A 13,283-nucleotide genomic window follows, 5' to 3' on the forward strand; every position below is an offset into this window, starting at 1 on the left:
AAACTCTTCTGTCACACATCACACCTGACACTTTTCTCCACCCATTCCAACCTGCTTGCACTCTCCTCTTCACTTCTTTTCCACACACCATGACTTACAATCCAGCTAATCAGTGCAATTAAACAATTAAACTAAATTATCACAAACACACTACGTCACTTTATGTCATCTCGTGTGTATATATATATATATATATATATATATATATATATATATACACACACAATTCTATTTATGTGCAATATTTTTATACCATCTTCTTGTATATATTGTCTCTTTTATCCAACGCCAGACCTCTCCTGTATTGAGGAATCATAGGATTGTACAGTTTTTCTCCCCTTATTGTTATTATTATTTTTATTTCTCTCTATGCTCCTGTGTCATGTGTAACTTGTATGTTGATTGAAGGCACTCTCTGCATCAAAAAACAGAATTGCCCCTCGGGGATAAATAAAGTTGTTTGAACTTGAACTTACGTCTACCTGCCAATCATGGAAAAGCCCCTAATTTGGCTTCAATTCTCTCTGAACGAGAATCCTACAACAAACCTCCACAAGCATCACCAGGATCCAGTATTTCACAACTATGGATCAGGGTTAAAGTGTTTTAGATTATCAAATCATATAATCTGACTCCACAGATCAAATATTTTATACCAGTATTTCAAAGGTTTTCTGGATCAGATGAGGATTTCCAGATCTGCTCCGTCCACAGATACAGATAAACAAGAACCTGGAAAAAGGCAACGTTTTCTCCTGCAATGAGGAAAAGGGGGTCACCTTAGCAACCAAACATGAGTACTATTTTAAGATGATAGTTTTTAAATTCTGACCCTGTTCTTTATGGAGCGTCTACTCACTCGAGCTGGCTTCATTCAGGAGGACATTCGCTTTTATCAAACAAATTAACTAAACATGACTTTACTTTCACTCCATTTCTTTATAAATGCATTTCTGTCTGGTTCAAAGATGTTATCATGCAGAGACACATTGCTTCATGGTTGCAGCTCTAGAGGCTTTGGAGACATGAATGGATCATGAGAGAGGTGTCCCCGTGGCCCTTGCCTTCCAGCGCTGGGTGAGTGGGTGAGCCTGGTCAGGCCATGTTTACAACACTCTTCAGGGACCCCGATTAGTTGTAAAAACAATCTGGGATTAGACTTTTAAAATAATCATTTGTGGCATCCCTAGTTGTCATAATGATCAAACGATGTGCCACTTTTAAGCCGGATGTAACGGTCCGCACACTATCCAAAAAGTTCAATTCTTGACTTAGTCCACAGAATGATTCTCCAAAAGTCTTAATGCGTTAACGCATGCGATTAATCAAAAATAATTCATGCATTGATATTAATTAACCCTTGTGCTCTCTTCTGTCCAGATGACCCCACCCTTACATTGATGTGTGATCCTCCCATGACAGAGGTGGACAGGAGTTTATATCTGCGATAGACACTAGTGAAGATAAAAAAATCCTTGAAAAAAAAATGTCAGCGTGCTGTCGTGTGGGGTCCAGATGACCGCACTTTGAATGTAAATAGGGCTGGGTTGATAAATCTATTAATTGATTTGAATCCATTTAAGCTTAACAGATCAATAATCGACTCATGAAAATACTTATCAATTTAGAACATAGTCCTAAAGTCCGCTAGCTTGATGCTAACGTTTAATGGAATTTCCCATTGGACGGCTAATGCTAATACTCGGTCGACCTAAGCATACGTTGCTGACTAAATGAACCTCTTTATAAACTCACTGATATGAATTTTACTAACTCTTTTAAGGAAATATTTTTAAAGTAACAATATCTAGTCTAAAACTGTTTTTTGCTCGTACTTTCTTTTTCCTCTGAAATAAGGTGTAATGCTATAATGCCATCGCCACCTAGTGGTCAAACTGAGACACTGCATTTCTAAACAAATGTATATAAATGTGTAAAATCTAAATTGAATTGACTTGAAGGATTGACAGAATAATAAAAAAAAAATTGGAATCAAATCGATCCAGGCTCTTGTGAATTGGATACTCTCTGGAAAAAAATAATCGAAACCCAGCCCCAAATGTAAACATGCCTAGAATAGCACAAGTGTTAAGACAAATAAATCACACCCCACAGAGCAGCTGTCCTTCGCTTTTTCTTGGCAGTGCACTCCTCCATGGCGTGCACTTTGTCGGGTTTTTTCCCGGTTCTACCATGGTTATTTACAAAAGAAATAAATATTCCATCGGTTTTTAGAACTTTTATCTTGTTATTTTTTTTCAGTTTAGATCGCTTTTTCACAAAAAAGCCCGTCACCTGACAAGGGTAAAAAAAAATACTAATTTGTTGCCTTGAAATACTACTTTGTGCCCATGGAATAACTAAAGCATTCCCTCAAAGTTTAACTCTGTCCCAGAGTTCTTGTGCATGCAATATGGACACGCAAGTTGGTCAGACAGTTTTTCACCACAGAGATTATACATGAATAAACGCATCATTCTGAGCTCCGGACTGTACCATCGGTGCCGTCATATTGGAGGGGTCTGCTTTAGCTAGGCTACGTCCACAACCAGCTGCAGTCAACAGAACATCACAGCTATGCCTTTTGTCCGTGCAGGCTCCAGATTGAACAACCTGCCCTCTATTGAGAGCAGATCATGTGGGATTACCTTTCACGAGTAAATTCTAACAGTAGTTTGATCATTAGAGCATTTATAAGTTTTCATAACTGTAAACAACGTTACGTGGCTAACAAAATTATGCTAACGGTAGAAACTGTTCCTCCATCGTATCATCTTCTGCTATATTGTTGAATTTTTTTCACGGTCAACCTACAAAGGTTTACGAGTGACACAGAAGTGGTGGAAAAGTGACGGGAAGCTGAAAAAAGAAGAGAGGATTGACGGAGTTCTCAGGCTCCTTCGAGCCAGAAGACTGACTGGAACAAGCAGAGAGAGGATGTGATCCTGTCTTCATCCATCACCTCTCCAAAGGGTTTGTGTATTTATCTGTTTTAATCTTAAAGTCTTTTGTTCTCCATAATAAGAAAAATGCTATAAGAACATCAAAAACACATAAAACAGGATTGTCATTAGAGTGGGTCTTTAAAGGTATATTTTATTCAAAAGGTTAATGTAGTGATTGAGAGTAAATGTTTTCAATTACTACCTTTTACTGTGTATCATAATATGTCATGGATTAGTAAGACATTTTCAAATAATCTTTAAAGGGACCCTATCATGATTTTCTTAAGCCTTTCAGAATGAACTATATCCATATATATGATCATATATTACATTTGGACCACTAAAAAACTCATTATTTATCAAATATTAGTTATACTTTGTGAGTTTTGTCCTACCCGGAAGTAAACGGCTCGATTCCTGAAGCTCCGCCTGCCGCTGCGTGTGGCTGCAGTCTGTGTCATGACGTCATCCCAGACAAAATCTGTGTCTGTATTTCTCCCACGAAAATAATCCAAACTTCTTCAAGGATTGATGCACATATGATATATCTTTAGTAGGTCTGGCCATCACTAAACTCCTTCACAACACAAACACACGCGGCTTCTGCACAGCTGTGCGGACCAGCTATTAAGGTAGCGTCTTAAGGTAGCGCCGCGGAAAGAGTAATGGTAGGACAGATACTTGATGCTTAACAATAAAAATACAATCTAATCATAAATATGAAGTAGAAGTATATATTAACATCATTAAAAAGAAAGTAACTATTCACAGATCATTTTCTAAATACATATAGGTGTAGGTACATGAAAGCTAATGGGACTTTAAGTTTGAACAACTATATCCAAAATGTGAGTAACACATCAATGTGCATCTTAGCGGCACGTATTACGTGTGGTCAACATGAATTTACTTCAGTAAAAATCTAATCAAAACACACATGAGCAGTGGAAATATGACATGTGAGTAAATGTGTTTGTGTTTCTGTTTTTAGGAGCCTCAGATAACAACCCCACTGCAGGGCAGTTCCAGGGCATTCTCCGCTGTATGATGGTTCGCTGTGGGGTTAGGATCAGGAAGTGTCCTGCACAAGATGACACCATGAACTGGTGTTTGACGTCAGAGGAGGATCTCCCATCTGCATGTATTCCTGCAGTCATGTGACCACAGCTACCTGCCTGCCTGTTTGGGTGGTCTGGTGGACATTTCAGGATTTGTTATCATAATCCTTAAACTGTGCTGTGAAGTCACGGATTCTGTGCCCTCATCCTTGGATCAGACGACCATCTGCTTCACCTGAAGAACAGGTGTGCTCCTCAGAGGGACAGTGAAGCTGTCCGAGCAGCAGACGGCGTGATGCATCAGAACTCTCCAGAGAAAGGTCTCAGTAGATGCATTTCCATTAACTATGAAATTGCACAAATTGGATTTGAGATACTAAATGTGCTTTAGAGAAACACAATTAAAAAAACATAATTTATCATTTTAAAGAAGTGGTTTTTAGGATTGTATCAAAATCGACATTTTTCAAAAAAACTGCAATGGAAACACCTTTTTCAAACTGAATTCTGTTTTGCTATCCGTCCAATTAACAGTCATACAGTTTCAAACAGATGTTTCTCATTTCGTGCAGGTCTAGTCACAGATGTTCCTTCTTCACACAGAGCCAGATAAAGACTGGGATTTTTCCCCTCTTGGTAAAGAAAATCAGCGTTTTGGGTTGTCTCTGAGTGATATTAAAATCAAATCATCAAACTGATTTCAGACCTTTGTGTGTGATTCATATGCAAAGGAAAAATAAATCAGGTTGAGCAAATACTTTTTCACAGTACTGAATATGTGAACAAAGTTTACTCTGAACAGCATGACAAAAAGGCCCTTTAATTCAAGACATTTGTAACTATGAGGCGATTCTGGATACGCTCCGTACTGTCAATAAACGTTTTTTTTGTTTAATTTCAATTTCAGCTGAGTAAAGCACTTTAAAAACCAACTTTTAATGTAATTTGTCGTTATTCTAGAATTGTAATTTAAATTAAAAAACTGTCTTCATCAGTTTGTAAATTGATCATTTTCAAGTCCTTAATGCAGGTGTTGACAGCGATAAAAAGTGACCATGTAAAACTGTTGAGCTAATGGGTGCACCAAACAAGCTAACTGCCCCGGGGCAACCACTGCAACCATGTAATCTACCACCCTGCAAATACTGTCTGAATTTGATCAAAGTTTTGTTAACAGTTTTTATATACATGCTTTTTTGTAATTGTTCAAATTTAAAATATATACATTATTTCAAATTTACATTACTTTCAGTCATTTTAAACTGGTCCTGAACTTACACCATTTAAATGTCTACTGTTTTGGATTTTGGTCCCTTGTGTGGTTGACTTTGACACTCAAACCGGAGGAGCATGTTGAGATTTTACATGAAGGTGTGTCTCGTAAACACACAGAGTTCAACAAGCCCATCAAAATCCAGCCCATAAGAAACTTTTATCAGCTCCAGCCGTTCAGTGTCATGAACATGGGATCACTCTCCACCTGCAGAAGCAGCAGGTGCATCCCACAAAACCAGTTTGAAGATCTACTGACGGTTCCAAAAGGTATGCATCTTCATCCTGGAGAGCCGGATAGGAAATCTGACTGTGGTTGCTTCCAGCCACAGAGCACTGACCCACATTTAGCTGGGCCAGAGCCTGGAGCTGCTATCAGCAGGACCTAAAACCATCCAATCCATGCAGCAGTTCCCTGAGAACCATCCAGACTGGTTTGTCTGGTCCAGGCTCTAACAAAGGAGTTTTCTCCCTGACATGAATGCTGGCAGCCTGCAGGCCCAGTGCCTCATGCAGAGCAGCGTAAAGACAGGGCGTCCCCACAGAGCAGACGCTCACGGGCTTCATGTTCTCTGAAAGAACCGTTTCCAAACACCACATCCAGAGGTCCCCCTCCATCTTTAGGAGGGAACACCAGGGAAAGGGGGTCCATTCAAAGATCCACAACTTCACATCACCAACATCTACCAACCTTCAGAACAGAAACTGGAGACCTGGTGAGGTCAGAGTTCACCAGGGGGCTGACAAAAGGCTCCACAATACTTGGAACCATTTGAGCAGCGGAGGAATCCCCTGAGCGAGCCCCGGCTGGTTCTGACTTTGGGGAGAACGTCGACTGGACCCGAGCTTCTATTGAGGGAGTTCTTCCGGAACAAACGACAGGGACCAGAGCTGCACGTGCACGAACCGCACGAAACCGAAACTCCAGAAACCGGTCCGGTAGCTCACCCAGGACCAGAGTCTTCCGTCTCAGTTCTGCCTTCTCATCCGAACCGAACTTCGGAAAGTGAATGTCGCTGAAGCCCCGGAACTTCTGTCTCCAAAAAGTCCCAGAATGCACTAACGTGGCCGCCGCTCCCGCCTTTCTTCACCTGAACCCAAACAGCGCGCGGCCTCGCGGCTTTCCTACCTGTTTGCAGGTGAGCGGAGGAGGAGGAGGAGGCTCGAGGCGGCTGTCAGTGCGGAGCGCTGCGGGTCTGAGAGTGGACTGTCGACTCAGGAGCAACAAACGAACGGCAGCTCCGCACGGAGGAGCGGGGGAGACGCGTGAGGCCCGCGGGCAGCGCCCCCGCGCGGCGGCGGCGGGAACTCCTCCCTTCACCCCAAAACAGCCGCGTGTGAGAATATTCAGATCTAGTGTTCTCTTACCATAACCTAACGTATACAATGGAAATGGAATAAGCATGTTGGTAATGACAGCAGGACTTCCAGGTCGACAGGTTTCTCACGGGGCCTAAAAACAGGTATGTGACTAAAAGTGAAAATTCAGTGGATTACTCTGATCTTGATATCACTGGGAATGGCTAAAATAGACGTTTTTCAATGGTATAAAGATCATTCAGATAGCTTAAAGAATCAGAAAGTTATAGCACGTTAAGTGGTCACAAGTACAGTGTAATTTTATTCCTGAATAAACAGCAAAACTCATCTTTTGTGACCAGAAATAAATACTAGTGTTCAAAGTGTCATAACTTTCTCATTATGTGTCCAATCCATAACAGGAAGGTATCACTGTAAAGCTTGTCACGAGGACTACACAAATTAAATCACAAACTTGGTATTAAATCAATATTAATTTCCATATTATCAAATGATAGTGCAGAAATCTGATCCTGTACGTGTGTAGACATCAGTTACAGCCAATCAGCATGCTAAATTTGGTCACATGACCTCATGTTTCAGTATTCAATTCTTGGACACAGAGGCTTGCGAGCGAAAAAAAACATTACCTGCCAATTGTTACTTTCTCATTAAATTTGCTGGAGATGAACAATATAACAAGAGTTTTTGACTACTATGAGGCGGCTGTGGAACAGTGGTAGGGCGGTCGACTCCTGATCAGAAGATTGCGGGTTTGATTCCCACCTTGCCTGTCGAAGTGTCCTTGGGCAAGACACTGAACCCCACATTGCCTCTGGTGGGAGGTTGGCGCCAGAGTTCAGCAGCAGAGCTGCCACCAGTGTGAATGTGTCTGTGACTGTAAAGCACTTTGGGCCTTGAGGAAGGTAGAAAAGTGCTATACAATGTCATTTACTTTAGTAGCAAAATTAGACAACTAACTTTCCTTAAAGAGCTGACAAGTGGTTTTGTGAATCGCAATTTCATCCAGAAAATTTCCTAGCTTATACTCCATGGATTGGATTGAAAAAATAAATCTGGAAGCAGGTTAAAGACAAAGTTCTGGACTATAATATCACGAGATGCACTTGCACGTATTCTATCCATCGATCTTGGGCTTATTCTAAGGAGGTGAGAACGCCACAGCCTCGCCTGCAGGCCGAACAGCGGGTCTGGCAGAAAATTCCAGTGACTAAACTGCACATACACGAGTGCCTACTAAAAACAGAGCAAAAACTAAAAGAGCTTGACCATGGGAAGGTTATGAAACCATTTACAGACTGAAGTCTAGTGAACAGTTGGGTGTACGAACACACAAGACATTTTCTCTTCCATCCTCGTGTTTTAAAGATGTCAGCAGACATTTCTGTGAAGAGGAGCAGAGGTCACTGTTCTGAATATTGTAGACAGGTGAGGACAGGTGAGTCCATGAGCTCAGCTGAACTGTCAGGTTTCATGTGAAGGCATATTCAAAAAGAGATGTTCTCAAAAGAGTCTTCTGTGATGCATTAATGTCAAACATAGGTGACCCAGACATTAAAATTCACTTTTATTTCACTGGTCTGAACAGGAACATTCCTCAGATAAAGAGACGCTTCAAAGGGAAAACTTCCCAACAGAAAGGAGCAAACATGAACCTTCACCTTTTGATTGACAGACAACTTTTTATTTAGAGTCCCCCCCCCGTTTTCTTGTGCCACCCAAATCCACCAATTCCAATAATCTAATGCACAAGAAATTTCCCAAAAACTAGCGTGCGTCGATGCTCACTAGATTAGCAAATATAGACCACAATGCTTTGCGGTTGGAAAAAAAAAAGTGTTTAAATGTAATTTTTGAATAAACCACATTTCCACCATCAGAACACAGTTGAACGTGAATGTTCGTATCGATTCCATTTTGACTTTGTGAAATCTGTGACGTCATATCCGGCGTTTAGAAAAAAAACAAAAACAAAGAATAGTGAGAATGGTGTCCCAATTGCCTTTAAAATCCAGGGCACTAGATAGTTATAGGGAGGGAATTCAGACACAAGTAAGGAGTTGAATGTTTAATATATGATAAACTGGCCAACGAGGAATTTAGGCTCAGACCTTATAACCTCGATCCTGCTGCTGAAGACGGTGATGCGAGTTAGTGTTGATGAACTACTAGCAGCTGCGTTCTGATTGTCCCGTCAACATGGTCCTTCCTGTAACATGTCACATGATCGTGTCATTTTGACAGACATCTGCAGGACCTGTGATGCTCCCTGGTTATGCAGCTGCTCTTAAAGTCAGACTTTCTAACACAAATCAGACTACTGTTCAGCGTTGAACAGTGTACACATAGATCCAGTCAAGTTTAAAAATCCAGACATGAGTTCACCTGTTTAAAAATCAAAAAACATTTTATTGAAATACAATAAATTAATACAAGTCTGTAGCACCACCTGCTGCTCAATAACAGCAGATATTACTTGAGTGTCCTAAAAATTTAAATAAAGTGCAATTAAAGTCCACGGCATCCACATCTTGTTTTATGGATTCTGCAGAGCCTCTGCCATCATCTTTATTGTTGAAGAGTTGAGCTGAGGAATGAGGCTGATCTTCATCAGTTTGCTGCTGGAGTATTTCTTCTTCACTGCCTACAGACAGATCCACAGGTCAATCTATGTTCACGTCTAGCTCAGGAGTTTGTTCTGTCTGCAGACTCACCAGGAACTTTGATCTACCCTCATTCACCAGCACAACATTCTTGGCCATGAGCTGCATGATGGGTTTGAGGTGCTGTTCATCATAGTTGGAGTAGTGCTGCTGCTCGAGCGACTGAGAACAGACGTTCAAAAATGGCCACAAAAAAATAAAAATAAATAAATAATAAAATAAAAAAGTATAACACTTGAGGTTTGAAGCTCACCCATGGCAGCCCATTGAGCAGCAGCTGAGAGAGACACAGCGCTGCAGCAGCGACCTCCGAGGGCCGGTAGTGTACCATGTGGTAGTCCAGGAGGGTCAGCTCCAGCAGGTACTTTGCCAGAGTGTGCTTCTCCATGTCAGCCTGACACACAGTCAACTTTCAGGGTTCATTTATATATATAAAAAAAAAAGTTTTCAAAACTAAAAATAAACCCATTTCAGTGAGACCATTGTAGTCGGTGCAGCTTAATCAAACAGTTTGTCTGGCTTACCGTTAAAATTGCAGCTGCCGGATTAACGGACGGTTGGAATGGAAGAGTTTGTGACTCAAATCAAAATAGAAGTGAATATTGGAAATGCTTCTTGATTTTCAAAATGTACCTGCATTACATGTCTTTTAAACCAAATATATATCTCTATCTCAGAACGGCTTTTTCATTTTCTTCAACACTGCTCTGTTTGTAACTTCATTAAAATGATAAAGAAAATGGCATCTAACATTTAATTTTGAAAAAGTCCTTTAGTTCATTTGTACCAAATTGAATTAGAAATACCAAATTTAAAAATTAAAGTGCGTAAAGAAAAATGCTTTGTCATTTTCGCAATGCAACTGTATTCCTCGTTTCTTAAATAAAATGAAAAGGCAATTCTCCAAACAGCTCGTTCTTATTATTCATCACCGCTCATTCTGTGACATAAGCAGAGGAGGGGCACTGATGTCATCCTGGTACCCCCCTTGGAACTGCTAACTCAAACTGATCTATGAGACACTTTCTGCACAACAGAATGTGAAAATTAAAAATCAATCTTCATTGACTTTGTCACTTTAAGTCAAAGAATGAGCGGTGCTGAAGAAGAAAATATCGACTTTTATTTTAAAATCACCAACTCTTCCATAGCTTGTGTTGGTGTGGAAGAATCATCTCCATCGTATAACTCGCTCTCCCTTTTCCCTTCAGCCCGTCTGGTCACCATGGGGAGCTGAGCATTCAGCCGCTCAGCTCCCCAACTCTGGAACTCTCCGCCCCCCGACCTCCGCAATGTTGACTCTTTTTCAGATTTTAAATCCAAACTAGAAACCTGTTTGAATCTACTTTCCCAAATTCATAACTTTCCTTCATCTGTAATCTGATGTCAATTTATTTAATGTGTTTTCAATAATTGTTTTAAAGGGATGTTATTGTGTTTTTCTACTTTGTAGAGTGTCCTCGAGTGTTTTAAAAGGCACTTCCAAATAAAATGCATTATTATTAAAGCAAAGTCCTACAAACAGGCTGAGCTCTAACCTCATCTGCTCATGAAACTAAAAGATGAAGAGTCACAATGTGTGCGTGTCATGGACATGATCTGCTTTGTTCATGTGCTCATATTGGCAATTGTTTTTCTTCTTACTTTATCCAGACATTAAAGGGCAAAATGTTGGATGTAGTTGTTTTGACTCGCATGAACTGTTGATTTTTGTCTGTCGTGATCAGTGCAGACAGAGTTTTCCGTGATGTGAAGCTGCAGAAGCAGCCAGGGACTGCCACTAAAGTACACGAACACACCCTAGTTGAATGTAATAGTTTAACTTCCAGCAAACTCACACTGGCCACCTTGGAGGCTCGCCTGAGGAAGTGGAGTGGGAGGGGGCGTCCCAGCTGGAAGCCAAGGCTCATGAGGATCACCTGCTCCATCTTCACAATCTGGAACTTTGTGAAGGCGTTGTCTGTGATGTAGGCAAAGTCCGCAACTTGAGGAGAATACATCTCCTCATACTTGCAAGCCACCAGCATGGCTGTGACGCCAACGAGCTGCAGCTTCCGACGACTCACCGGATGGACCTGCATGAGGGCAGCTTTAAAACAGACAAGCACGAGGAGATGTACGTGTGCACGACTGCACTGACCTGCAGGAAGCGGTCCAGGATGGCCACAGTGAGGTACAGGGTCTCCTGCAGCAGCTGGAACCTGGAGTGGACTTGGACAAGCCAATCAACGAGGACTGCCCTCATGTGCTCAGTGACACTGTAGCCTTGCATGTAGTTGGCACGTATAGCCTGCTGCTCCTGAGAGAACATCCAGTCTGAGACCAGGAACGGTCAGAGGGACCGGGGAGGAGTGGAACTCACCTCCAGGACATGCAGATACTTGTAGATATCCTTGACATACTGGGCGCAGAGCTGAGGCTGGTCTGCGTCCTGCTCGTCCACGTCCTGGACAGCCAGCATGAGCACCTCAGAGAAAGCCTGGGAGAGCCCCTGCTCCGCTTTCATAGACGTCAAGATGGGAGCTGGGTCAGCGGCACTGGTCTGGACCAGAGGAGCCACCAGCTGAACGGGCCCGAGTTTCTGAGCACAGGAGGGCTTAGGTTGTTTTTTTGATGGTCCCACGTTCTGTAAGCGCACAGAGAAGGGCAACACTTTATAAGATTCCTTCACACATTAACACAATTATAGGTCATTAGTTTCTTAAAGTACTTGATTCATTACCATCTAAAGTGAGACCATCGTCTACAAACAGATGAGATGATAAAGAAGGATCATTAACTCAAAAAGAGCCCATCTGCAACAGTTTGACAACAATTTAAAAGGACAAATACAAAATGATTTATGACATTTGTTCTCTTTCATAAGAAAAATGCCAGACATGTTAAAAACAAAAAGGATTTTCATTGGAGGGGACTTTAACAATACTCAAAGACTTTAAATTTAAAAAAAAAAATCATGAGATGGATCAGACTGATCCAGCAGTGATTTTGAGTCCAAATTTCATTTAGAAAAGAAGCAGTTTGTACAAACTTCAGCAGTCTTCTGCATCTCTGTTTACGCTAAACACAGCAATGCGGCGCACTTGAAATGTTGGAGCGCAGCTCTCAGAGTCACTCTGGATAGCTACTGGCCAATGACTGAGGAGATCTTTAGTCACATGGTTCTGTTTACAAAGTTTGATCATACTGAGGCAACCCAGTCTCCTCCAAAAACGTTCAGTACCCACGTTTGTCCACAGGGAAAAACGTAGCAGTTTCACAAAAAGGGGGTCGAAATTGTGGAATTGCTACGTCTCATTCATTTCTACGGGGGTGCGCCGGATCACGCGACTTTTGAGTTTCTGCCTGTTGCTAGCAAAAACACGGTGGGATATTCACTCTTTTTTGGTGGAAAATCACTCAGAATAAAATATTTTATGGACTAATCTTTATTTTGCCAATATTTCTAGTGAGAAATGCACCCGTTCCTATCAGGATATACATTTATTTTAGACACACAGTTCATAGTTTGTCTGTTTTGCTGGACTTCTCCCCAAAACGGGGCTCCAAAGTCGTGAAATATCAGCGTTTCCGGTGCACGGAACGATCCCTGAACCGGGCGATCAGCGGGATTTGGGGACCCGACCCGTGTCGGTGCCGCGTCAAGGTTTGGGTTCGGGTAGGTTCGGACAAACCGCCCGGACCCTTTTTTAATTCAGCCCCGAATGACTCCCGTAAAGCTAGACCGTGATCACAGTCTGACTACTTCCGGGCGAGGACGGTCTAAAGATTAAAAGTTTCCAGAAACGAAGATTCTCAACCATAAAAATAATGTTCCTTTATTTTCTCCCTCATAAACAAACACAAATGTCGGTTAGTTTAAGTGACTACAACGAGTGATGCTTTCAGACTAAATGAAGAAAGAAAAAAACGTTTTTTTTTTATTTTACTTTTCTTTTTTATATTATTATTAATCTATCAATATTAATATATTATTATTAATAATTACAATATTATTATTATTAATAACATTATTATTATGTCAA

The 13,283-nt window shown here is 41.3% G+C and overlaps 2 protein-coding genes across 6 annotated transcripts in view; both read right to left on the reverse strand.

Moving 5' to 3' along the window:
- The window catches only part of LOC112161124 (CD82 antigen), a 38,011-nt gene extending 31,409 nt beyond the window's left edge, over positions 1 to 6,602 (reverse strand). The window contains exon 1 of one of the 3 annotated variants that reach the window (XM_024296140.2): positions 6,405 to 6,602. The gene's annotated coding sequence lies outside the window, so the exon portion shown is untranslated. Of the gene's footprint in view, positions 1 to 5,966; positions 6,149 to 6,223; positions 6,358 to 6,404 lie in introns of those variants that run through there. The other 2 variants (XM_024296141.2, XM_024296142.2) reach the window with 2 other exon arrangements.
- Positions 6,603 to 8,983: 2,381 nt separating this feature from the next.
- ccnb2 (cyclin B2) overlaps positions 8,984 to 13,283 on the reverse strand; it is a 5,415-nt gene continuing 1,115 nt past the window's right edge. For 2 of the 3 annotated variants that reach the window (XM_024295995.2, XM_024295994.2), the window contains exons 3-8: positions 11,621 to 11,884; positions 11,399 to 11,557; positions 11,097 to 11,333; positions 9,512 to 9,652; positions 9,310 to 9,420; positions 8,984 to 9,239 (exon numbers count right to left, since the gene is read on the reverse strand). In XM_024295995.2, the coding sequence (XP_024151763.1) occupies positions 9,132 to 9,239; positions 9,310 to 9,420; positions 9,512 to 9,652; positions 11,097 to 11,333; positions 11,399 to 11,557; positions 11,621 to 11,884 (1,020 nt within the window). In that variant the 3' untranslated portion in view covers positions 8,984 to 9,131. Of the gene's footprint in view, positions 9,240 to 9,309; positions 9,421 to 9,511; positions 9,653 to 11,096; positions 11,334 to 11,398; positions 11,558 to 11,620; positions 11,885 to 11,980; positions 11,999 to 13,283 lie in introns of those variants that run through there. The other variant, XM_024295996.2, reaches the window with a different exon arrangement.

The sequence above is a fragment of the Oryzias melastigma genome, linkage group LG3 (genome assembly GCF_002922805.2).
Source record: "Oryzias melastigma strain HK-1 linkage group LG3, ASM292280v2, whole genome shotgun sequence".
Taxonomy (NCBI): domain Eukaryota; kingdom Metazoa; phylum Chordata; class Actinopteri; order Beloniformes; family Adrianichthyidae; genus Oryzias; species Oryzias melastigma.